The 25300-nt window shown below is 50.8% G+C and overlaps 2 protein-coding genes across 2 annotated transcripts in view; one reads left to right on the top strand and one right to left on the bottom strand.

The window, feature by feature from the left end:
• The first annotated feature begins 4506 nt into the window (after nucleotides 1–4506).
• TFIP11 (tuftelin interacting protein 11) lies at nucleotides 4507–19469 on the top strand. The gene is made up of 12 exons (XM_006890468.1): nucleotides 4507–4743; nucleotides 6796–6949; nucleotides 7197–7353; nucleotides 10003–10130; nucleotides 11594–11746; nucleotides 13010–13537; nucleotides 13657–13763; nucleotides 14860–15028; nucleotides 15582–15825; nucleotides 16725–16867; nucleotides 17330–17495; nucleotides 19099–19469. The coding sequence occupies exons 1-12, from the start codon at nucleotides 4535–4537 to the stop codon at nucleotides 19452–19454; spliced, it is 2514 nt and encodes an 837-aa protein (XP_006890530.1). The 5' UTR covers nucleotides 4507–4534; the 3' UTR covers nucleotides 19455–19469.
• A 66-nt stretch (nucleotides 19470–19535) lies between these two features.
• The window catches only part of SRRD (SRR1 domain containing), a 10169-nt gene continuing 4404 nt past the window's right edge, over nucleotides 19536–25300 (bottom strand). Inside the window, exons 5-7 of the mRNA XM_006890517.1 lie at nucleotides 24791–24945; nucleotides 23104–23149; nucleotides 19536–19745 (exon numbers count right to left, since the gene is read on the bottom strand). Of these exons, the coding sequence (XP_006890579.1) occupies nucleotides 19536–19745; nucleotides 23104–23149; nucleotides 24791–24945 (411 nt within the window). The remainder of the gene's footprint in view (nucleotides 19746–23103; nucleotides 23150–24790; nucleotides 24946–25300) is intronic.

Raw genomic sequence — 25300 nt, 5'->3', positions numbered from 1 at the left:
CTTACTGCATTCAGGGCCACCTGTCTCGCAGGGAACTCTGCTGGCCTAGTGGTAAGAAGCTGCACTGCAATCCCAAAGGCACATGGTTTGAATCTGCCCGTTGCTCCACAGGAGAAGGATGGACAATCTCTCCCTGTGATTCACTGCATCTAAAAACCCGCTGGAGAGTCAGCACACAACAACAACTACACCCTGTTTCACAGAAACCTGGTGGCCTAGTGGGTAAGGAACTGCATTGCCAACCTAAAGGCAAGCGGTTCCAGTCTGCAGAAGAAAGGGGGGCAATTTCCACTGTGCAAAACAACCACCTGTCTCACTTGAAGCTCTGGTGATGTAACCTCCAGGGAGTTGTGCTGCCAAACCAGGTCAGTTCAACTCCACCAGTGGCTTTGTGGGAGAAAGATGGGCAGTCTACTGTCATGCAATTTACAGCCTCAGAACCCGCTCAAGTGACAAGTATAAGTTTGTTCTGACTCCATTCTGACCTGTCTTACATTAATGCTCACCATTAACTTATGACTGAGTCCTATGTACCCACTTAACAGATTTAGAATTTGTAATTGGCAAAAAACCCCTCTTTAGGCCAAAGGGCAAAAGTGGTGGACTTCACAGTACAAGCAGCCCCTGTAAGGAGATGGCCAAGCCAGGAAGGCAATCCTCTGGAGTTCTGGACTTTGCAATTCCCAGATACCTTTAGAGTAGCTAGTATCCTTGGGAGAAAGATGGCCAATCTCCTCCTGTGCAAAGCCCTACCTTGACAACTCAGTGGAGGGGCAGCTGTGAATTGTTTGACTTCTTTTGTTGTTTGGTGCTGTGGAGTCAAGTACGACTCACGAAGACGCTATGAACAACAGAGCTGAACCCTGTCCTATCCTGTGCCATCCTCAGTATCTCTGACACACTTGAGCCCATTGCAGCAGACACCATGTCAGTCCATCTTGTAAGGGGTCTTCTCTTTTGCTGACCCTCCAGTTTTCCAAGCACAATGTTCCTTTCCAAGGAATAGCCTCTCTTAGCAACATGCCCAGTGTGTGAGGCAAATCTTCGCTACGTGTCTCTAAGGAGCATTTTGGCTGCACTTTTCCCAAGATGTATCTGTTTGTTCTTCTGGCAGGCAATAGGATATTCAGTACGCTTCTCCAACACCACAGCTCAAAGGCATTGTTGATTCTTCTTCTGTCATCCTTATTTATCCATCAGCTCTCAGAAGCACAAGTGATGGGAAACACTATGGCCTGAATCTGGCACACTTTAGTCTTTAAACTGACACAATTACGTCTTAGTATTTTTGGAGAGGTCCCGCACTGCAGACTTTCCTAGTTCACTACTTTTTTGATTTCTTGACTGCTGGGGCCAACGGTGTTGATTGTGAATGCAAACAACATGAAATCTTTGACAATTTCACTCTGTTCTCTGTCTTTCATGCTGCTGCTTATCAGCCCAGTGGTGAGACTCTTAGTCTTCTTGACACTGAGATGCAGTACGTAGTGAAGGCTGCAGTCTTTGACCTTCTGCAGCAAGCGCTTCAAGTCCTCTTGAGTTTCAGCAAGCAAGGTTGTGTCATCTGCATAACGCAACCAGTTGATGAGTCTTCCTCCCATCCTGATGCCACATTCTTCTTCATCGACTCGAGCTTCTGCAATGATTTGATCAGTTTACGGAACAAATACGTATGGAAAGAGGATAAAACCCTGATACACGCTTTTCCTGATTTTAAACCACGCAATATTCTCTTATCCTTGATCTACGTATAGTTTTATATGAGCATAATTCAGTGTTCTGGAATAGACGGCAGAAAGTCAGTTTTAATTTCTGGTAAGCCAGTCCCACTATACCGTAGCCCCTAAAGGGGGGCGGGGCTACAGTTGCGTGCGTCCTGCGTCATTTCTGGTGCGCCGGCTTAGACACTGCCGGGTTCCCGCCTCCAAGCGCGACGCCTCCGTTCATGGTGCTGAATCGAGTGCTTAACGGGGGACGGAGGTAAGTGAGGCCTGCTTGAGAAGGGGCCAGGGCACCGGAAATAGGGACGAGGGAAAGGTGACTTTGACCTCACCCGCGGACGATCCACCCTTGCACGTGGCGCTGCTGCAGCCGAGAGGGGCGGAGTCGCTCATTGCGGATTGCTGGGGTCTGGACGGGGAGACCCACCCCCTGCAAAGGCGTTGCTTCCAAATCTTAACGACCCTCTAGGATGGAACTGCCCTGTTATGTGCCATCGAATGGACTAGGACTCGTAGCGACCCTATGCACAACAGCTCTGAAACATCCTTTATCTTGAGCCAACCTCACTATCTGACACACCTACCTTCATTACCCCGGTTATGGCGGTCAACCCGTCTCATCCGGGGTTTTCCTCTCCTGCGCTTTCCTTCATCCCTTCCAAGCATGATGTCCTTCTCCAAAGACTGGTTCCTCCTGGCTACCTGCCCAGAATATGTGAGACGGAACCTCAAAATCCTTGCCTTTGAAGAGCAACTTGGTTCACTCTCTCCAGGAAAGACCTGTTATTTCTCTTGACTGTCATTGGATTTTCAATACTTTTCTCCAGACCACAACTCAAAGGCATCAGTTCGTCTGTCATCTTGGTCATTTTCCAGCAGACAAAGTAATTGCCAAGACCATGGCCTGGATCAGGCACACCTTAGTCTCCAGAGTGACATCCTTGCATTTCAGCACTCTGGAGAGGTCTCTAATGATATAGTTCCCTAATGCAGTTCATCTTTTGATTTCCTCACTGCTTATGCCATGAATGTTGATTGTGGAACTGAGCAAGCCGAAATTGTTAACAATGTCAATCTCTTCTCCGTCATGGTGCTGCCAGTTGGCTCAGTGGTGAGAATCTTTGTTTTCTAGATATTGACCTTCAGTTTATATTGCAAACTACAGGCCTTGACCCTCTGCAGCAAATGCTTCAGGTCCTCCTTAATTTCAACTTTTACAGTCGGAGATGTACTAATAATGAGTGACAGGAATGCAAAAGTTGGGAATGGAGAAGAAGGATCAGTAGTTGGAAAACATGGGCTTGGTGACAGAAATGAGGCTGGAGATAAAATGATGGAATTTTGTACAGTCAGTGAATTATTTGTTGCAAATAGGTTTTGGATTTCACCTCATGGTTTGCTCAGGAATCTGATGGTTTCCACATCTGTGGAAAGAATTGTTGGAGAAGCTCAGTATCAGCTGTGAAAACTAGGCTAGGTGATAACTGTGGAGCAGACCATCAACTATTCATATGCAAGTTTATACTGAAGTTAAATCCATAAGAACTAAAATTTGACCTTGAGTCAATGCCACCTGAATTAAAAACCCATCTCAGGAGTAGACTTGAGGGCTTGAACATTAATGAGTGAAGGCTAGATGAGCTGTGGGAGGATATCTAGAATATTATTCGTGAAGAATGCAGAAAGAAGGTCTTTACAAAGACAGAGGAGGAAGAAAAGACTGCAGTGCATGTTGGAGGAGACTCAGCATATTGCACTAGAGTGCCAGGAACGGCCCTGAGCATTTCCAAAGCTTAGTGGACGAAAGCTGCCACAGCTGTCTCCTGCGATGCAACTGGTAGAGTCAAACAACCAGTCTTCTTGTTAGCAGTCATATTCTTTTACCACTATGCCACCAGGGCTCCTTGGTGTGTCCTGAACAGCAAAGTGAAGTCCTGGATCAGTCCTGCTAGCTGGGAGACCTGAGTATATCAGTTAACTTCTGAGTCTCATTTTTATCATCTGACTCTTGGGAGAAAAAAAAAACAACTGATGATGTATTTGAGTGTTGGTACTGGCAAAGAATAATAAATATAGCAAAGGGCTGCCAGGGGAAGAAACACGTTTGTCCTGGAAGAACTACAGTTGGGAGACCCTGCCTAAAGTGAAGATGGTTCGACATCGTCTCACTCACTTTGGATCTTTCCCTGGAGAACGATGTCATGTTTGGTAGAAATGTGTAGATGACTGAAATCAATCGTGTCTCACCAGTTATGTCACTGTTTTCTGAAATGTATCTTAACTCTGTTTTATTAAATGCTGTTGTTAGGTACCATCAAACTAGGACTCCTAGCTGACGCTACAGATGCAGTAAATTTCATCGGAGGAGATTGCTTAAATTTCTCTCCAGTAGCTGGTGGATTCAAACTGCGTGCCTTCAGGTTGGGAGCAGGCTCTTTTCCACTAGAGCTTCTCGTTTTACTCAATAGTAACAGTGATTGTAATAGAATTTGAGGTTTAAGAGAAGTTGAGAAGGGAGTGTGGAGCACTGAGAACCAACCATTGTGGCCCCTGGGACGTGTTATTAACGCAGTGACTCAGCTCATTGCCGTCAAGTTGAGAGCGACACATAGCTGACCCTCCAGCAGGTTTTCTGAGGCTCTAAGTTGCACGAGAGGAGACTTCCCTCTTTCTCCTGCAGAGCCGCAATTGGATTCAAACCACCTGCCTTTGCATTGACAGCAGAATGCCTCACCCCCTAGATCATCAGAGCTCCCAGGGAATTGTCACAGATGGTCTTTTTCTCTCCCTCCCCCTTCCTTTAGTGAGTGGTGATGTCACTGTCCCACTTGTACCGGGACGGGGAAGGCCACATGGAGGAGGACGAGGACGAACACGAGAACTTCGAGATCACCGACTGGGACCTGCAGAATGAGTTCAACCCCAACCGGCAGCGCCACTGGCAGACCAAGGAAGAGGCGACCTACGGCGTGTGGGCTGAGCGGGACTCCGATGACGAGCGGCCCAGCTTCGGAGGCAAACGGTACTGGTCTGCGCGGGGCTGGCTCCGTGGTTTAGGGAGAGCAGGGGGAGGGAGATGGAGGGCATCAGGTAGACACCCACCAAGTACGTTTCTCTCCTGGCCGCATGGAATCCTTGAGGAAGGATGAAAGCAGCTAGGGAGGTCGGTCCTGTTTCCTAATCATTTAGTCAGTGTTTATTAAGCAGCTGCTCTTGGCCTTCCTTAGAACTCAAGTCTAGTAAATGGACACAGGTACCAGTCAGCCCCCCACCCAAACTTGCAGGTTGACAGCAGTGACATTAGCTCTGAGGGAGAGCACTTTGCAGGGGCTGGAGCTTTCCTGGGAGGTCAGGGAAGGTCTCTCTAGAGATGTGACCCTTGATCTGACCTGAGAATAGAAGGTAACTGGGGTAGAAAGAGAGGCAGGAGCCTGCAGGGCCATCTGTGGGCGGCAGCAGCGTGTCCACAGGGCAGAGAAGGGGGTTTGGGAGGCTGGAGTGGGGAGAGGAGTGGAGAGGAGAGGGCACTGGAGGGCCTGGGGGCTGTGGTAAGAGCAGGCTGTGGGGATTTGGAGAAGATTCTTCAGCTGGTGCACAGCGTGGCCATGCACCTGTAGGGAATGAGGAGCCGCCAGGAGGACTTAGGCCCAGAGTCTCCCCTAAACAAGCGGGGACCACATATGAGGGGCTGCTGCTCACTTGACAGGCTTCTAGAGCCAGTGTGGCTTCATAGCGCCCTGACTCAACCCTGGCCCGGGGGCTCGGTCCTTCTGAACTGGAAGAAGGAATGGAAGGATCAGCCGAGCCTCCCAGGAAATGCAAAAGCAGAATAAAGAGTAAAGAAAATAAGGAAAAAAATAGACCAGAGATCAGACAGAAATCCAACATTAACACAAGATAAATCCCCGGAGGTAACATTATTAAGTTGTTTCCTTTTCTGGGGGCTTTGTGTGCCTCATCTCATTTACCTCACGAGGAAGACAGCATTTTTGTCATCCCCCTCTTCCAGATGAAGAAACTGAGGCCAAGGGCCACGCTGCTAGGCAAAGCCCGCGGTAGGATTAGAATCTGGGTCTGATTTACGAACTCGGACCCTTCGTCACTCAGTTATGTTCCCCCCTTTGGGGAAGGAGCCCCTAGAATTAACTCCCTCCGTAGCTGCTGTGGGGTGTCTTTACTAAGTTGATCTTTTCATAGAGGATTGTTGGGGTTTGCATTGTTCCCAGGGCTTTATTTGTTGGAATATTCTTCTTTGTTCTCTTAACCACACAGGACAGACATAAGTGATCTCATAACATGAAAGGAACACCAAGCGAGCACCTGGTATTTTCGGTGTTATTCTTGGTGTAGTCAGTACTTTCTATCTCAGAGTTAAGTTCTTAGATAGTTTAGTTTAGTTTTCATATCCAAATAAGTATAACGGATATGGGCCTTATTTTTTTTTTTTTTACCAGTTGGTTAATAATATCACTAGTGTTCTATTCAATCATCTATTTTTTCGTTTAGCAGATTTTGGGGTTTTTTTAGCTATCAGAATTTCTTTTGTTTGAGTCTGTACTTGAAGTAGTGTCTGAAACAAGTACTGTCTAAAGGAAGGTCATTTCTAAAAGGAAAAGGGATTATCATGTCATGTTGTTAGGTAATGTCGAGTCAGAACTGACTTGGAGTTGACCCTCCATCAGCGGCTGCACATTGTGCTGGAGGTGAATGCCCATCTTTCTCCTGGAGACCAGCTGGCGGATTCGATCCCTGTGCCATTAGATTGGTGGTGCAACTCCTTACCACCAAGCCCCCAGAGCTCCATGTCATATGCAGAGTTCATAATCAGCCTTACCTGTCACTGATCACCCTTCAGCCCTTGATTTGTGTTAAGCATATCAGGGGACACTGTGAAGTACATTAGGAATTACTTTAGGATTGCAGGTTGAGTGGCAGTTTGATAGATAAGTGATTGTGTCCCGTTTGAGGCGGTGTCTAAGGCATTCTCAGGAGCTCACGCTTGACGGGAGGGTCTGGCTGGGGAGGAGGCTTGATGGACCCTGATGGGACGGGGTGCTCCCTATCTGTGCCCCAGGGCCCGGGACTACTCCGCGCCAGTCAACTTCATCAGCGCGGGGCTCAAGAAGGGGGCGGCCGAGGAGGCGGAGCTGGAGGATTCCGATGACGAGGAGAGGCCCGTGAAGCAGGATGACTTCCCGAAGGATTTCAGACCAAAGAAGTTAAAAACGGTACTGTCTTTACTCTAGGGCTGTCACTTTGTTACGTCATCAGTGGTCGTTGTGGCCCCTAGAACGAGGGTGCTCAGCCCGACCCCAGTGCAGTGGCGTCCCTCTCTTCTCATCTGGCACACACCTCAGCTTTGCCGTTGGGGTGACACTTTCCATAAAGCCCTGGGACTACCCAGCTCTTTTCCCCAGCTGTCTTAGATTTTACTTCTTTTTCTATCACTTAAACTCTGACTCTTCTTCATTTCAGGGGGGCAATTTTAAACCCAGCCAGAAAGGCTTTGCAGGAGGCGCCAAGTCTTTTATGGACTTTGGCAGCTGGGAAAGACACACGAAAGGAATCGGACAGAAGCTTCTGCAGAAGATGGGCTACGTGCCGGGCCGGGGCCTCGGGAAGAACGCGCAAGGTACGCCCCGTCACCCTAGACAGTTGTATGAGGTCAGAGTCAGGAGTGAAAGGGAGGGGTCCTTTCAGAAGTAGCTTGCTGTTGCTCTACCTGTTTTCTTTGAATGGTACTTTAACTCCACAGCAGAAGACACTTGCTTTCTCAAGCTAACTTGCGTTATTAAAAGAAGTTGAACGCTGAGAGGCCAGAAAGACTTGTGACGTTTCTAAGAGGGAATTGAATTGGGTGGTTTGTTAGGCGCCATTCAGATGACTGTGACTCACAGTGATGCTGTGAATATGAACAACAGATCAGTGGAAATCTTGCCTCGTGCTGGGCCCTCCTCTCAGTCTCTTCTGAGCGTAAACCTGTTGTTAGCACTGTGTCTGTCTTCTCTTCTGTCACTGGCCCTCCACCTTTCCCAGCAAGACCTCTTTCCTCAAGGACAGGTACCTCCTGAGAACATGTCCAGCGTAGGAGAGGTGAAGTTTCACCATGCTTGCCAGTTGTTGTGTACTGTTGAGTCAGAATTGACCCATAGCTGACCCTCTGGAGGGTTGTCAGATACATGGGAGGAGATTGCCCCATTTTCTGCAGAGCACCTGGTGGATTTGAACAACTTACCTTTGCCTTGGCAGCACAATTCCTTACTAGCAGACTACCAGATTGAATTAATTGCCAGTATTTAAAAATGAAATGATTTAACCACAAGACTCTAGTTTTGGCCTGGTGGGCATTGGTTTGGCTGGATTATAGCAGCCTCCTTGGACAGGGCATGTGCCCTTTGCTTTGCCACAGTCCCTTCCACTCCCTGTTGTCCTTCTGCATAACCCATTCACTCATTCAAGTTCACTGTCCTGGGCCCTGGAAGGCAGTCGTGTTTGCATTCCCTCTCCCAAAAAGATGACAGGTTTCAAAAACATTGATTTGTCCTTCAGAGTGTCAAGAGAGAATTGTGCGTAGCTCTTTGAATAGGCTGAGAGGCTCCATGATGAGGTGTCAGTGTCACTGTGTATATTCTGCGTTGATCGCCTTGGCCTTTGCTCAGTGGTACCCTCTCCGTTCCCTCCACCCCCGTGAGACGCAGTGCCTCTCACACACTGCTGTCCAGCTGATAGCAGAGCCTTGAAGGCGAAGCCGTTTGCTCCTGCCCACAGGGACTTTTCCCTCCCTTGAGCAGTCTCCTGTGTGCAGTCACCAGCCGACTCTAAGCATTAGTATTCACTAGAATTCAGATTCCAGTTTTCAAATGAAATCTTGTATGTTAGGAACTTTAGCTGGGTTGATAAGGACTCAGAATGGAGTGTGGGGATGGTGACCTGGAGTAAAAAGCAGGGGAGAGACCTCAGCAGCACTAACTGGAAAGGGGAGGGAGCGACCTCTGTTGAGTTTTTGTTTCTACATTATTTTATAAGAAAACCACATCGGTTTTGAAGATTTAGCCAGATTGTAAAATAAGTTGGCTGTAGGATAGAGAAACTACCGTCCTGCGCTGTGCAGTGTTCTTTTAAGTAATGCAGATTTGCATGGACCTCCATGGTCCCGACCCTTGTAAAGCCATTACATCACTGGTTCAGACAGTATTATCGTTCTTAAAAATAAGTGGCTACTGCTTTGCAGCAGAATCAAAACGTGAAGACTGTGGCTCTGAAAGTGTTTCTTGAGTGCTTTTGATGCATAGCTGCGCGCTAAGACAAGCATCTCGCTAACTGGTGTTAGATGTGGTCTGATCTGTGTATAGATTTGTCTTTGGGAACAAACCTGCTCCAAGGATTATAATACGGTTCATGCAATGCCCAGATCGCGTAGTATTGTAGTTCGTAGACCATGCTATGGGCACTAAGTGATGAGCGTCTGTACCGTGTAAAATAGATTTGGAGTCTTGGGTTGAAGCGCAGCATCTGTCAGGATCACGTGAAGCAGCTTCCAGTGCCATCAGAGTGACCATTGTCTGTATTAGAAGCTTCCAAACAAGTGAAGTGTAAATTTTGTATTCTAGAGTACCTGGTTAGAAATGAATTACTCTGTTTTCTTTACGCTGTTTAAAACAGTGAGGCCAGGCAGGCATTATCTGATTGTTGTTGTTGTTGTTGTTGTTGTTGTTAGGTGCCGTTGAGTCAAGTATAACTCATAGCTACCCTGTGAACAAAAGATCTGAATGCTGTTCTGTCCTGCGCCATCCTCACACTTCCTGACACACAAAAGCCCATTGCAGCAGTCACCGTGTCAATCCACCTGGTTGAGGGTCTTCCTCTACTTCTCTAACCCTATCCCCTTCTCAGTGTCATGTTCCTCTTCAAGGAATAGCCCCTCCTGGCAACATGCCCTAAGTATGTGAGGTGAAGCCTTGTCATTCCTGCCTCCAAAGAGCACTCCGGCTGCATCCCCTCCAAGACAATAGCTGTTCTCTCGGCCGTCCATGGGATGTTCAGTGCTCTTCTCCAGCACATGTTTTTCTGTTTAGGAAATGTCACAGATCCCCTAATGGCAGCCGAAAGTGTGCTGGGGTAAGGTGAGGGCTCTGAAGCTAAAATCCCATGACACTTGAGCTGGAACCACTCTCACTCTTGAATCCGGGGCGGTTAAAGCGCAGGCAGTGTGGTTGAATTGAGCGCCCTGTTGAAATGTGGCCTGACACCCCTCTCTTCTTCTTTTGGTGACACATGCCAGGTATCATCAACCCCATCGAAGCCAAACAGAGGAAGGGGAAAGGCGCCGTGGGCGCGTACGGCTCGGAGCGCACCCCACAGTCCCTGCAGGACTTCCCCGTGGTGGACTCGGAGGAGGAGGCCGAAGAGGTAGTTGACCAGACGTTGGGAGGCTGTCGGGCGGGAAGGCTGGGCTCCCCTTCAGGTGTCCGTTCGCTCCAGCAGTGTGCAGATGGTCTATCGCACACCTGCCGTCTGCTGGCGTCTGAACTCAGGCCGGGCAGCGCCCTGATGGACGGGCTTGGAACCTGGTGGGCAGAGATAGACAGCAGACAGGCAAACACAGTGCCGTTAAAATGACAGCAGGGGCCAGAGCATACGTGTATTAGGAAAGCCGGTCTGGAGGAGGGTGGGTGACCTCCCTTTTTGAATTGCACAGTGTGTGCAGGGAAGATCTTCCAGGGAGGGAATGTTTCCACTGAAACCAGTCAGAAGAGAGGGAGGGTTGAGAAGCCAGCGAATGACGAGTGGCAGCTCTGAGCTGCACAGTTAAGCATCGGTAAGAGGCCTTTGTGGCCGGAAGAAGGCCGCAGAGTGAGAAGCTGGAGGAAGTGGCTGGGGACCAGGGTGGGGCCGGCAAGGCCTGTTTTTGGTGTAAAGGTTCTATCCACATGCAGCAGGGCGCCCTCTGCTGGCGGCTGTCCGCCTCTTTGCTCTAGTGACAGAAGGGAACCCACTGTCTTGGTTGAGATGCTTCTGGCCCCATTGCATCTAGGAGGGAAAGCTGGATGCTGACAACAGAGAGGCCCTTCCCTGTATACCCTTCCTTCCTGTGTCAGCGACCCCCTCCCCTAAATGAGGAAGGAGAGACCAGGTCAAGTGGCATTGGGTGCTCTTGGGATCAGGGTTCCTGGGCTTCGAAACCTTCAGGTGCCGGCTGTACGGCAGAGCCACTCGAGGAAGCTGAGCCAGACGCGGGGCCCCAGGGAGTGATGGGGGCTGCTCCCTGACACGTAGGCTTTGTTGTTGTTGTGTACAATCAAGTCGGAACCGACCCATAGCTGACCCTCCAGCAGGTTTTGAGAAGCTGTAAGTTGCACAGGAGGAGATTGCCTGTCTTTCTGCTGGAGCAGCTGGTGGATTCAACCCACGTACCTTTGGGTTGGCCGTGCAAATCCTGACCCACTAGGCCAGCAGAGCTTCCTGCGTAGGGCACAGCCTGTCCAGGGAAGCGTCCACTCAGCTCAGGAGATATATATGCCTCAGCTGCCCTGTAACTGGGGGCCGAGGCAGCCGTGTCATCACCAGGTCTGGGCATCAGTTAAGCACTCAGCTGCTGACCAAAACCCACCCAGCAGCTGCACGGAAGAAAGGCCTGGCGATCTCTTCCCATGAAGCTTACAGCCTAAAAAGCCAGTCTGTCACTGGGGGTCACTGTGATTCAAAAATCAACACAGTGACTCCCAGTAACAGCAGCAAGGCACGGTGCTCGGTCTAGGTAGGAAAGGGCCCGGAGGGGCCTCTTCATGGCTTAGTGGTCCCACCAGCCGTGAGTAGCTGTACCTTTTGTTGTCACTGTTGTTGCCTCAACTGTCGGCACGCCTCTGGTTCAGGAGTTCCAGAAGGAGCTGAGCCAGTGGAGGAAGGACCCCAGCGGAAGCAAGAAGAAGCCCAAGTACTCGTACAAGACCGTGGAGGAGCTGAAGGCCAAGGGCAGGATTAGCAAGAAGCTCGCCGCTCCCCAGAAGGAGCTTTCACAGGTCAAGGTACGGGACGGGGGTTCCTGGAGGGGGTGCTTGGAAGATGTGGTGAAAGTAGACCCACTCCCCAGGGTTGACCAGGGGCCCTTCTCTGAGCTCCGGGTTTCCTCGCTGCAGACCAGCGAGCACCTGTCCAGCGCCCTCTCGTGTCTGGGAGCCGGGACGGCGCCTGCCCTGTGACAGGCCCTCTTCACAGCAGAGCCGGGCCCCTGTCTTGACTTTGATGCTGTTAGAAACGCAGCGTGAGCTTTAGTGATCAGTGACTACAGGGACGGTTGCGCTCCAGGCTTGATCCAATAACCTCTTTGGCAATACCTTTCTCCTCTCTGTGTTCCAGTTCACATCTTGGTAGTTAATTTGTCTATAATGCTTGAGCGTGCGCATCATTCTTTCGGATTGATTCCACCAGGATGAGAAAACCTTTGAGACTCTGCAGGTTGCGGTCTGTCATTCTCTGACAGCAGGTTGGAGAGGGTCCTCAGGAAATCCCCACCAACCAGTCTTGAGTCTGTGCCCTAAGGGGAGTCAGTTTTCAGTCACTGCTCCGTACACCGATTAAGATTTCCGTCACCTGTCTCAGTAGCAGACTGAGGGTGTTACACTGTTGTGTGGTGTAGGGATGGCTGGAGGGCTGCTGAGTTCCAAGGGAGAAGTTCAAGTTCTCATATCACAGACATCTGGGGGATCCTGTCAGGAAAGTCAGAGTCCCAGGCCCCAGAGGCAGTGGCTCTGCCCTGGGGCCCAGGAGTCTGCATTTCTTCTCTTTCCCTGAGTGATTCTAATGCAGGCAGCTCACGGGCCATGCTTCTCTTTAAAGCAAGGACAACGCTCTTTCAAAAGTCTGTATTGAGTGAGGATTTGAGGAGATGTTTCCCTAAAAGCCACTTATCAATTGTAATTTATGTTATCAGGCATAACATAGATGAATCATTTAATGAAAACCAAGTTTTTTTCAAGGGAGATAATGAAGTTTGTCCTAAGAGATCCTTGATTTCTTAAAATGCTTTCTCTATGTGGTTTGCCGGGCTTGCATCCGATAGCCGGGAACTGCTCGCTGCCTCTTACTGCTCTGTCCCTTGAATGTCCTGGTACAGCAGGGGTGCAGGGATCCCACCTGGAGACACTGTCCCGCTCCGGCTCTGCTGCGTGGGGTGGGCTCCACGTGGGCACCGGCACCGTGCTCCCTCCCCGGCCCCGGCGTCTGCCTGGCACAGTGGCAGCGGTGAACGCTAATGCACTATCTCCCCTTCCCTCTCCGCGTTCCCCAAGGTCATAGACATGACGGGCCGGGAGCAGAAGGTCTATTACAGCTACAGCCAGATCAGCCACAAACACAGCGTCCCGGACGACGGGCTGCCGCCGCAGTCCCAGCAGCCGCCCCCAGGCGGCAGGGAGGCCAAGGCACCGGGCTTCGTGCTGCCCGAGCTCGAGCACAACCTGCAGCTGCTCATCGACCTCACGGAGCAGGAGATCATCCAGAACGACCGGCAGCTGCAGTACGAGCGGGACATGGTGGTCAACCTGTCACACGAGCTGGAGAAGACCACCGAGGTGCTGGACCACGAGGAGCGGGTCATCTCCAACCTCAGCAAGGTCCTGGACATGGTGGAGGAGTGCGAGCGCCGCATGCAGCCCGGCTGCAGCGACCCCCTCAGCCTGGACGAGTGCGCCCGCGTGTTCGAGACCCTGCAGGACAAGTACTACGAGGAGTACCGCATGTCCGACCGCGTGGACCTGGCCGTGGCCATTGTTTACCCGCTCATGAAGGACTACTTCAAGGACTGGGACCCCCTCAAAGTGAGTGACCGGGGACGTCAGTCCTCTCTGCCTTCTGTTCGGGGTGAGGCCGCCCGAGGCCAGGGCAGGCTCTTCAACCGGCCACCACCTCACTTGTGCCCGCTCGCTTCTCCCTCCAGGACTGCACGTACGGCACTGAGATAATTTCCAGGTGGAAAACTCTGCTGGAGAACGGCCAGATCCTATCCCACGGCGGCCAGGACCTGTCGGCAGACGCCTTCCACAGGTATGCAGGGCAGCCGGGCCCGGTCACCTGGGCCATCCCCGGGTGGGCGTGGGGAGATGCGGGGAACTGACTTTCAGCCCTCGGCCCTCTGCCGACACAGCTGTAGGGACTGAAATCAGCTCATGGTTTTGTCGGGCACCTGGTGAGTGGGCAGGCTCAGGACAGTCCTTGCCCAGGACAGTGGCCGCAGCCAGCAGGCAGATAAGGACATGTATAAACAGACGTTTATCAAGATGCAGACGGGGTGCAGTGATGGAGAACAGCAAGGGCACCTGCCCTGTGGGGGTTAGGGCACAGGGGTCAGAGATAACATTTAAGGTGTGACCCCCGGGTGAGAGGGACAGCTGGGCCTAGGCCTTGGGGCAGGAAGGGCCTTTATGAGGACCAGGGTAGCAGTGTGAGTGATGCCTGGGACAGCCTGGACTGGGGTGTGTGCCCTGGGCTGAGAACTCATATAAGGAAGGAGCGGTCCTGCCTGGACAGGGGGCTGTGTGCACATGGACAGAGAGCAGTCCTCCCTGGATGGGGGCTGTGTGCCAGGCTGCCTGGACAGGGGGTTGTGAACCTGCAGACAGAGGGAGCAATCCTGCCTCGACGGGGAGCCGTGAGCCCGTAGACGGAGGGAGCAGTCCTGCCTAGATGGGGGCTGTGTGCCGGGTTGTGAGCGCACAGACGGGGAGAGCAGTCCTGACTGGATGGGGGCTGTGTGCTCATAGACGGAGGGAGCAGTCCTCCCTGGATGGCGGCTGTGTGCCGGGCTGTGAGCTCACAGATGCGAGAGTAGTCCTCCCTGGACAGGGGCTGTGTGCCTGCAGACGGCGGGAGCAGTCCTCCCTGGATGGCGGCTGTGAGCCCACAGACGGAGGGAGCAGTCCTGTCTGGGTGGGAGGCCAAGACCCCAGGCATTAAGGGAGTGACCCGAGTTGAGGTGAGACAGGCTGGGTCTGGCTGACGGCCGGCCTGGCCTGCTGGATTTCTGCGGTTGGACTTCTGTGCAGTTAGGTGAGAGGCTATCTCTCAGTCTCCGTGGGCGGGTGCTGGCCGTGCTCTGAAACCCCTCAGAACCATTTCCCACCTTCCCCCGCGCCCTCCACAGGCTGATTTGGGAGGTCTGGATGCCTTTCGTCCGGACCATCATCGCCCAGTGGCAGCCGAGGAACTGTGACCCGATGGTGGACTTCCTGGACAGCTGGGTGAACATCATCCCCGTGTGGATCTCGGACAACATCCTGGACCAGCTCATCTTCCCCAAGCTGCAGAAGGAGGTGGGCAGAGTCCCGGGACCACAGGGATTGGCCAGCAGTTCCTCATTAAAGTGGGCCTTTTGACAGCCCCTTTTCCCCAAAATGCCCCTCTCCAGAGGTACTTTTTTTAAAAAAAAATAACATTAAAATGAGGCCATTTCAGAGATTGAAATCTGATCACACGGGTGGTTTATGGATCACAGGTGCTATTTTGTTGGAATGTCACGGAAAACACACAGCAGACTTGTCTGCTTCTTTGTCCCTAGCTTTTTCTTCCCTAAAATGAAGACAATGGTCAAAGAACTATGGCCTTCAGCCCAAAGGGTGACCTGATGGCCTAGTGGTAAGAATCTGTGCTGCCATCCCAAAGGCACGCAGTTCAAATCCACCAGGCGCTCTGCCGGAGAAAGATGGGCATTTTCCTGTGCAGTTTACAGCCTGTGAAAACCCTCTGGCGGTCAGCTGTGAGTCGGTTCTGACTCGATGGCACATACCTCATTCCGGAGAGTACATGCCTGCACCACACGGTGGTGCCACAAGTTGGGTGACCCCCGTCTCTGCATTCCCTCTGCAGGTGGAAAACTGGAACCCGCTGACGGACACCGTGCCCATCCACTCGTGGATCCACCCGTGGCTGCCGCTGATGCAGGCGCGCCTGGAGCCGCTCTACTCCCCCATCCGCAGCAAGCTGGCCAGCGCCCTGCAGAAGTGGCACCCCAGCGACTCCTCGGCCAAGCTCATCCTCCAGCCCTGGAAGGATGTCTTCACCCCGGGCTCCTGGGAAGCATTCATGGTCAAGAACATCGTGCCCAAGCTGGGTGAGAATGGGGGGCCGGGGAACACGCTCTAAGTCCAGAGGCCTCGGAGCACGGGTTTTGGCGGCCCGTCGGAATGACTTTGCTTCTTGAAATGGGATTTTTGGGCAGGCCTTTGAATTCTCTGGAAAGGCCTCCTGTTGTTAACGATAGAACTTCGAGTCAGAACTCACTCACAGCTGAGCCTCCATTGGGTTTTCAGAGGCTATAAATTGCACAGGAGAATGCCCACCTTTCTTTTGCACAGCAGCTGGTGGACTTGAAGTGCAGGCCTTTCGGTTGGCAGCTCAGCTCCTACCGCTAGGCCCCCAGAACTCTTAACATGCACAATTTCTCATCATCTCAGTGGTGCAGTTTTTGTGCTGAGGGCGGGATATTAATCTAACCAACTAGCTCTTACCGCTGATGAGTGGCAGTGACTGGATGTCTCTCTGGTAACTGTCAGAAATTGGTGTTTTCTTCCTGACTCGGCCAGTTCTGGCTTCAAGGATGTCTATTTATGTTAGAAAAATTGGATAAATTTTATATGAATTCTTTTATAAAATTTTTTATTTAAAGGGGGTAGTTATTCCTGGAAGGGAGCCCTTGTGTTAACCCAAAGGTTGCACGTCTCTGGTGGTTCGACTCTTCCATTGGCTCCATGGGAGAAAGACGGGCGGTCTCCTCCCATGCGATTTACGGCCTCTGAAAACCTGCTGGAGGGTCAGTTATGCGTCAGCTTCAGCTCCATAGCAGTGAGCTGTGGTTACGTCTGTGTTAGGAAAAATGTTTTCTTTACGGATCGCTCCATCAGGAGCTTGACCTTGGCCTTCTGGAAGCCGACACCTGGTGGAGACGTGCTTGATCTGTGTCTGCGTCCTGACTGAGGACAGCGAAGCCTTCACAGTGCGATTCTCTCCCAGGGATGTGTCTGGGGGAGCTGGTCATCAACCTGCACCAGCAGCACATGGGCGCCTTCTACTGGGTCATCGACTGGGAGGGGATGATCTCCGTGTCCAGCCTGGTGGGCCTTCTCGAGAAGCACTTCTTCCCCAAGTGGCTTCAGGTAGGCTGGGGTTAGGGGCACCCACTTCCCACTGGGCCTGGCTATGGGCCTCTGTTCTCGGGAGCTGTCAGGGGACAGTGATGTAGTTACACAGTGAGAATGAAGAACATGCCTCGGGTGGCGATGAGTTAACACCGAGTGGCCACCGTTTCTCCAGCAGTTACCACGGGTGGTGCTGTTGTGAGATGTTTGTGCATCTCACTGACCCCTCACAGTGGCCCTCGGGGTTGGGACTAGCATATTCCCATTGTACAGATGTGAAGACTGGGGCTCAGAGTTTATGTGCAAAGCCACAGAATTATCAGATTGACTCCAGAATTCATACTCTTTTAAGTACCAGACTTAAGGAACTACGGAAGTCATGTCAGCAGATCCCATATTTAAATGCTTTATAAGAGCTTGAGCACATGTGTTCCCCCTGCCACTGGAGGTGCGAGTGTCTCTTGTGTTTTTTGGGGACAGGTCCTGTGCTCCTGGCTCAGTAACAGCCCCAACTACGAGGAGATCACCAAGTGGTACCTGGGCTGGAAATCCATGTTCTCGGACCAAGTGCTGGCCCACCCGTCCGTCAAGGACAAATTCAACGAGGCACTTGACATCATGAACCGGGCCGTGTCCTCCAATGTCGGTGAGTGGGCTACCTGTTTTATGCACATACCTGCCTTGGGTTCCATGGTTCTGAATTTGTAGGGGGCACAGAATCAGAGCTCCCAGATGCCCGTGGGCTGCTTCAACCAGCACTGAGGCTAAGGTGAAGCCACAGACTGCTGCCACTGCCCTGTCAACAGTTTATGGGGAGGGGATGGACATCCTCCCAAAGGCTGCCGCTCCCCCGTCGTCAGGTCACGGGCAGGGGGGACGGCAGGCATCCTCCCTCAGGCTGCTGCTGGAGGCTCCCCCATCGTCAGGTTACGGGGAGGGCGGGCACCCTCCCTCAGGCTGCTGCCCCATCGTCAGGCTATGGGGAGGGTTGACACCATCCCACAGGCTGCTGCTGCCACTGCCCTGTCATCAAGTTGTGGGGAGGTTTGTGACTGGGAGGGCTGTTTCCCCTGCATGTGGCTGACGTCCCACAGCCCACCATGGTCCAACTGGGCCTTGCAACCTCATAAGGTCCACATGCATCTACCCGGTCAGAGTCAGCGGGGCTGCCTGAGCACAGCCACTGTGCAGGGGGGGGACAGTCCCAGTGCAGACTCAACACTGGCACCTTTTCTTTATATGCAAAAGAGTAATATTACTTCACAGGCTACGTGGGGCAGTGAATGAGTGGGTGTATCAAACACTCAGCACACTGCCCGCTGGAGCTGGTGTCTTTGGAAGTGGACAGTCCACTGTCCCTTTGCGGGTCTAGTCCCAGTTCATCCTGGGTCATGGTACACCTGGGTGGGAGCCTGTTTCAGCCCCTTGACACAGTGCGCTGACAGCAAGGCCACAGGCCAGTGTTGCTCACAGGTGGCTGATTTACACTGAATCAGAGTCAGCTAGATTTCCCAGGTCAGCTCAGGGAGGCCAATACCATTTCAGGTCACACTACCGAGGTGGCAATTAGGACTGGAATTCATATTTTCCGAGTTTGTCTTTCTACTCAGACTAGAGTGAAACAGAATTCTAAATCGCAGATGATATATACTTTATTTAATGAGGCGGCTGTGCTTCTAAACCGCTTTCTACTTGAAGTTCTACCTCCAGTTCACATTCTAGAACTGCCTGTGCCAGGCCAGGCCCCACACTCCCTGGACTGTGTTGGGCTGGCACTTGACATTTGTGGTCTTGTGGTGACCCTTTATACGTGCCCTTCCCGGCTCCCCAAGTGGGGCATGTGTGAAGTTAGGTGTAACTGTTGTTGTGCCACTGAGTTGGAACCATTGCAGAGCTCACCCTCCAGGAGTTTTCAGAGGCTGTTAATTGCACAGGAGACGCCCAGCTTTCTCCCATAGAGCAGCTGGTGGATTCGAACTGCCTGCATTTGGGTTGGCAGTGCAGCTCCTACTGAGTAGGCCACCAACATGCTGTATGCTTTCAAGGTCCCAACAGCTCTGGTGGCGTGGAGTGCTGGCCAGAAAGGAACAGCAGTGATCGTAATACTCCCAGCTGTGCACGGGGAAATCCTCGCACATGCCGTACAACGGCCAGTTAACAATCCCCTGGTGCTGAACAGTCAGACCGCTTCAGACCAGGTTCTGTGTGCTGTTTGCAAACCGCTCACCCCTGTGTCCTCTGTGTCCCAGGTGCCTACATGCAGCCTGGGGCGCGGGAGAACATCGCCTACCTCACGCACACAGAGCGCAGGAAGGACTTCCAGTACGAGGCCATGCAGGAGCGGCGCGAGGCCGAGAACATGGCCCAGAGGGGCATCGGCGTGGCCGCCAGCTCGGTGCCCATGAACTTCAAGGACCTGATCCAGACCAAGGCGGAGGAGCACAACATCGTCTTCATGCCCGTCATCGGGAAGCGGCACGAGGGCAAGCAGCTGTACACCTTCGGCTGCATCGTCATCTACATCGACCGGGGCGTGGTGTTCGTCCAGGGTGAGAAGACGTGGGTGCCCACCTCCCTGCAGAGCCTCATCGACATGGCCAAATAGACCGTGGGGCCCAGGCGGACCATGGGGCCTGTGGCAGGCCACGACGTGGCGCTAGTCAACGCTGAATATGTTACGACAAGTTCAGGGCTGGGGCTCAAGGGTCTTTGCCTCGTTCCTGATGATTTCAAGGTCCTCACAGTCCTGATAATCTGGTTCTTCTTGGAACTCCCACGTGTCCCTGGGGAGTCCTTCCAGCTTCTGTGCTGGGAACCAGTGGACAGAGGTGTCATTAAATACATCCAGGTACTGTGGCATCTCGGGGAGCTCAAGCTCTTCTAGGCCTTTGGAAATCTTAAAAAGAAAAAGTACAAGGAGAAAAGCTGATCACCAAGGATAATAAACCAGGGATGGTGAGGACATCACAGGGTGGGGCAGGGTTCAGATCTGTTGTTCACAGGTCACTAAGAGTTGCCTTGACTCGATGGCACCTAACAACAACAACAGAGTTTCCTCTGAATCACAGTCTTGCCTATTTTTCTGTTTCATTGTCCTCTTTATATGATGTGCTGAATAAAACCACCTTCCCAGCAAAAAAACCCCCAAGAATAAAGGAAGTTATTTAGTTTAGGTGTCATTGTTTGTTGTGACTCTGGCTGACCCTGCGCACGGCAGGACGAGACCGGCACCGTCCCCACTGTCGCTGTGGTGCTTGGGCCCACTGTCGTAGCTACTGTGCCAGTTCTCACACACCCACCCACACACTCTCTCCTCTCCCTCTTATACTCACACACTCAATATTCTCCACTGACACCATAATTCAAAAACATCCACTTTCCATCTTCTGACTGTCCAACTTACACATGTATACGAAGTCAAGGAAAGTATTATGGCTTGAACCAGACACACCTTAGTCTCCAGACTGACACTGCTACTCTAACACTGGCAGCACATTTGCCCAAAGAAACATCCTTTGATTTTTGGGGGGACTGCTAGGCACTTTCCATGGACACTGACCGGTTAAAAGTGAAATGAAAGACTTGACGGCTTCGGTCTTTTCTCCGCTTTGTCATCATCTTGCTTACGGGCCCAGCTGCGAGGATTTTTCTTGTACGCATGGTGAGCTGTAATCCATGTGAAGTGTTTGATTCTCAGGGCTTCAAGTCTGTTTTTTAGTAAACAGAGTTGTGCCACCTGTACATTGCAGATTGTTACTGAATCTTCATTCTTGATGCCCAGCAATTCTTAAAATTCAGCTTCTCAGATTATTTGCTCAGCATCCAGACTGAATTAGTATATTCAGTGCATAATCCTGGTGAACCCCTCGGGAGATTTTATACCATGCGGTACATTATCCTGCATGATCTGTGTATAGGTTCTGCATGAACACAATTACGTTTTCTGGAATTTTCATAATTTATTTTGATTCATAGTTTTTTAAGTACAACAAAGGTAAAATGAAAAAAAAATCTGATGAACTCCAGTTTCAGTCAAGATCTACTGGTGATATCCCTTACTCCACATCCTCTTCTGAACCCAGCTTGAGTTTCCAATAGCTCCCCACTAATGTACTCTTTCAGCCGTTTTAAATTATCTTGAGACTTGACTTGCATGTGATGTTAATGTTGTGGCTCACCTTTCTTTAGAATGGGCACAAATGAGGATCTCCTCGAGTCAGCTGCCAGGGAGCTATCTTCTGGGTTTCTTGACATAGACAGAGCAGCACACCCACCACAATGTCCATTTGTTGACATATCTCAGTTGGTCTTGTGGACCAAGAGGCAGTCATCAGAACAGAGCAAGGAGACACTACATGGTTCAAAATAAAAAATGGGGTTCATCAGGGATGTATTCTATCTCCATACCTTTTCAATCTGTATGCAGAACAGATCATCCGAGACACTGGGCTATACGAAGAGGAATGTGGCATTAGGATTGATGGAAGAATCACCAACAACCTGCGTTATGCAGATGACACAACCCTGCTTGCTGAAACTGAGGAGGACCTGAAGCACTTGCTGCAGAAGATCAAGGACTGCAGCCTCCTATATAGACTGAAACTCAACATCAAGAAAACAAAGATTCTCACCACTGGGCCAACTGGCAGCATCAATATGGATGGTGAAGAGATTGAGATAGTTAACAGTTTTAGTTTACTTGGCTCCACAGTCAACATTCTTGGTAACAGCAGCCAGGAAATCAAGAGACAAATTGCATTGGGAAAGTCAGCTGTGAGGGGGCTCTCAAGAGCAATGATGTCAGACTGGAGACTAAGGTGTGCCTGATCCAGGCTATAGTCTTTGCAATTACGTGCTATGCATTGGATGATAGAATTGATGCCTTTGAGCTGTGGTGCTGGAGAAGAGTGTTGAATATACCATGGACTGCTAGGAGAACAAACAAGTTTGTCCTGGAGTGGGTGAAGCCAGAAGGCTCCTTGGAGTCAAGGATTCTGAGGCTTTATCTGACATACTTTGGGCATGTTGCAAGGAGGGACTGGTCCTTGGAGAGGGACATCATGTTTGGCAGAGTGGAGGGGCGGTGCAGGAGAGGAAGACCTTCGATTAGATGGATCGATTCTGTGACTGGAGCGGTGGGAATAAGTGCGTTTGAGATGGTGAGGTTGGCACAGGATAGAACAGCATTTAGAGCTCTTGTACAGAGGGTCGCTATGAGTTGCAAGCGACGCGATGGCACATAACAATTCTTGGAAGACTTGTACACTAATGCCTTGAGAGAAGCCTACCTCCTGCATTGCTTGAGCAAAGAACTGATCCAATTCTTGTAGAAACAATGGCTCTATTCCTTCCATCTTCTTCGGATGCTTCCTACATGGTTCAACATGCTGTCCACAGAATCCTTCAGGATTGCAAGGTAAGGTGAGAAATGCCAAACATGGTCTTCCCTTTTGGTTTTCTAACTCCATACTACTTTGTCTTTCCCAGCCACCCTCTGAAATCTGTTCAGCCTGCTTTGTCATTTCTTCCATTTGCTTTAGCTTCTCTACAGAGACGTTTCTTGACATCTGTGTTGGCCTTTCTTTCGTCTCAATGACATTTTGCTTTCTTCATCCCACAACTTGCCCGCTCTTCAGTCATTATTGTGTTCAATGTGTCAGCTCTTTTTCTGAGTGGTCTCTAAAGTCAGGCTGGATATACTCTGGGTCAAATGTTGGTTTTTGCAGACTTGTTTTCATTTCCGTCAGCTTCAACTTCAACTTGTGTGTGAGCGATTTAAGATCTGTTTCCCTGACCTTGTTCTGACTTCTCTACCGTGCTTTCACAAGCATTTCAATTTGACTCCTGTGTCCTCCTGGCTAGATCCTCGTGTACAGTTGCCATTTAGGTTTGGTTTTTGATTTACTTAAAAAGACACTGACTGAATAAATTACATATACAATTAATTCTAAGATGTGACCTCCAGCCTCCCCTCTATCTCTGAGGTCCTATTTTCCAAGTCCCCACCCTTCTTTGTTTCTAACTTTTGTCTTCCAGCCATCAGTGTAATTATCTGTGCATACTGACTGCATGTTCAGTGTTCAACGGAACATAACAGACACCGCAGTCTTTACCAAAGGTTGGCAGACAAGTGGGTGATGACAAAAGAAATCCGAAGAAAGTGGGGGTGCACTGACATGGCAACTCTTCACAATGTGAGCAGTGCTAACGTTTCACCCCTTTTCTCATCCCCTCTTCTTTGTCCAGACAGATACCTTTGCAACATACGGGTAATTTTTCTGCAGAATCCTTGTCAGTAACCTACAAGCAAAAAGAAACCACAGTCACTAGTTATGAGGGGGTTTTAGTCAATATAAGAATAGTTGGCAAGTATGAAGAACTCAGGAAGACCTCTAGGGCACTGTTGTTAGGGGCCCTGGAGTATGGACATAGCTGTTCCGTGGGGAGAAGTGAGTACATTTGTGTTGTTCTCACCAGAGAAATCACAAGGCTTTCCCCGTTTCTAATATGCATGCTGTCCCTGGTAGAGGGGGAAATTACTTATGAAAATGCCCCATATCTCAACCCAAGATTCAGGTCAGACCCGTGTTTTTAGCCCTGTGTTCAGTAAAAACCATTTACACAGAAATATCACCTGATCCAGCCACCCCACATCCAGCATGTGACTTAAAGAATGGCAACACAAGCCCATGATCTACATCCATGACCAGTGCAGCACAGTAAGGGAAGTAAACCACCTTGTCAGTGGGCAGATAGCTCCCCAGGGTCTATGTCAGTTGGGGCTGCAGGGGCTGTGATCGTGACTGTCCCCCAGCCTGTGCTCAGTGACCTAGGGCACCCCTGCGTCACTACAGACCCCCACCGTTGAGCGCTCTCGCCATGTCCCATCGACAACACACCCTGCCCTGGCGGAACATCATTGTTCTCGAGCCACACGCCTTGGCAAGGATGCTGAGGGCAAGGATGCCGAGGCCCTTTGCTGGTCGGCTCCTACTCTGCCGCCCCTTCCCTGGCTCCTGGCACTGGCCAGTTCTGGTTCCTGACTGCACAGGCTGCCCACCGTCCTGCCCTGTCCACCAGGCCACTCTGCTACTGAATCAGAGCCAACTCACAGCTGACCCTCCAGCGGGTTTTCAGGGGCAGTAAATCACACGGGGAGGGCAGTGCCCATCTTTCTCCTAAGGCACAGCCGGTGGCTTTGAACCGCCTGTCTTTGGTTTGGCAGCACAACCCCTTACCCATTATGCTGATACACTCAATGAAGTACTATGCAACACTAAAGAAGAAGGAGTGAATAACTCACAAAGAAAGACAAATACTGCCCAAGAACACCATTTTTAAAGGTTTTTGAAAGGTTCACACACAGGGAGACTCATTCCTGAATGGTTACCAGGAGGGACAGCAGTAAAAAAATGAGAGAACAGATAACAGGCACTTAACGGAGGAAAAGGCAGTATACAATGAGGGGCTGATGAGCACAATTTCACTAAAAGGAGGAAGACACAGGAGGAGGAGGAACGGAGATGAGAACTACAAGGCGGCCATGGGGGGAGTACTTTGATCCTGTGAGCACTGAATCTAATGTTACTATTAGGGTAAAATACAATGAATGTCACCAGCTTGTGTTGAAACTGTCCAGAGGGAACCTAAGCTGCTGGATAAGCTTTTCAGTGAAGATGCACCAATTTTTTCCCCTTTGAAAAGACAATGTTAGAGACCAAAATGGGTATGAGTGGTGATCATAAATGATGAGTGAATGAAAAATTAATTTGTTTGGTAAACTTCCACTCAAATCAAAGTAAGATAAATATTTTAAAGAGAAAAAAAGATGGAGAATTAGAAAAAAGAAAAAGGCAAACTACTGCCAAGTGCTGGGAACGTCCCTGCGGGATGGACAGGAGGCTGGGCTCTGCCTCAGACCTGGAAAAACCCCAGGCTCACCTCTCCTCAAGGCCTCTGAAGCTGTTCCCAATGATGACCATTCGGGACAGGGCGTCCGCCGACCAGTTGCTCCACAGCAGGTTGTTGTACAAGGCCGTCCCGCAGTGCAGCATGTAGAAGAGGGTGGGCTCCCCACCGACGCTCCGCTTCCCCTCCTGAGGGCACAACAGGAGCGCCTGTCAACACTCACGCTTCTTACCAGGTGCCGGAGAGCACACAGGCCCACACGGGCTGAAGGGTCGAATGAGAGGGAAAACCTCAACTAATAAGGAGCTCTGGTGGCGTAGGGGGCAAAGAGTTGCACTACCAACCGAAAAGTAGGCAGTTTGAATCCATGAGCTGCTCATAGGGAAAAGATTGGACAGTCTCCCATGGGATCTACACCCTCTGAAAACACACTAAAGAGTCAGCTCCATAAAATGCCAGTTAGTCCATTTACTTTTTTCTTTTTAAGGTATTTTTTTGGCATTTTTTTTTTAATTTGTTCATCCTGAAGAGGGTTAAACCAGG

The sequence above is a fragment of the Elephantulus edwardii genome, unplaced genomic scaffold (assembly GCF_000299155.1).
Source record: "Elephantulus edwardii isolate Elephantulus edwardi_28Jun2011 unplaced genomic scaffold, EleEdw1.0 scaffold00089, whole genome shotgun sequence".
Classification (NCBI taxonomy): domain Eukaryota; kingdom Metazoa; phylum Chordata; class Mammalia; order Macroscelidea; family Macroscelididae; genus Elephantulus; species Elephantulus edwardii.
Note: the sequence above shows the minus strand (reverse complement) of the source record. Positions and strands in the feature narration are given on the sequence as shown.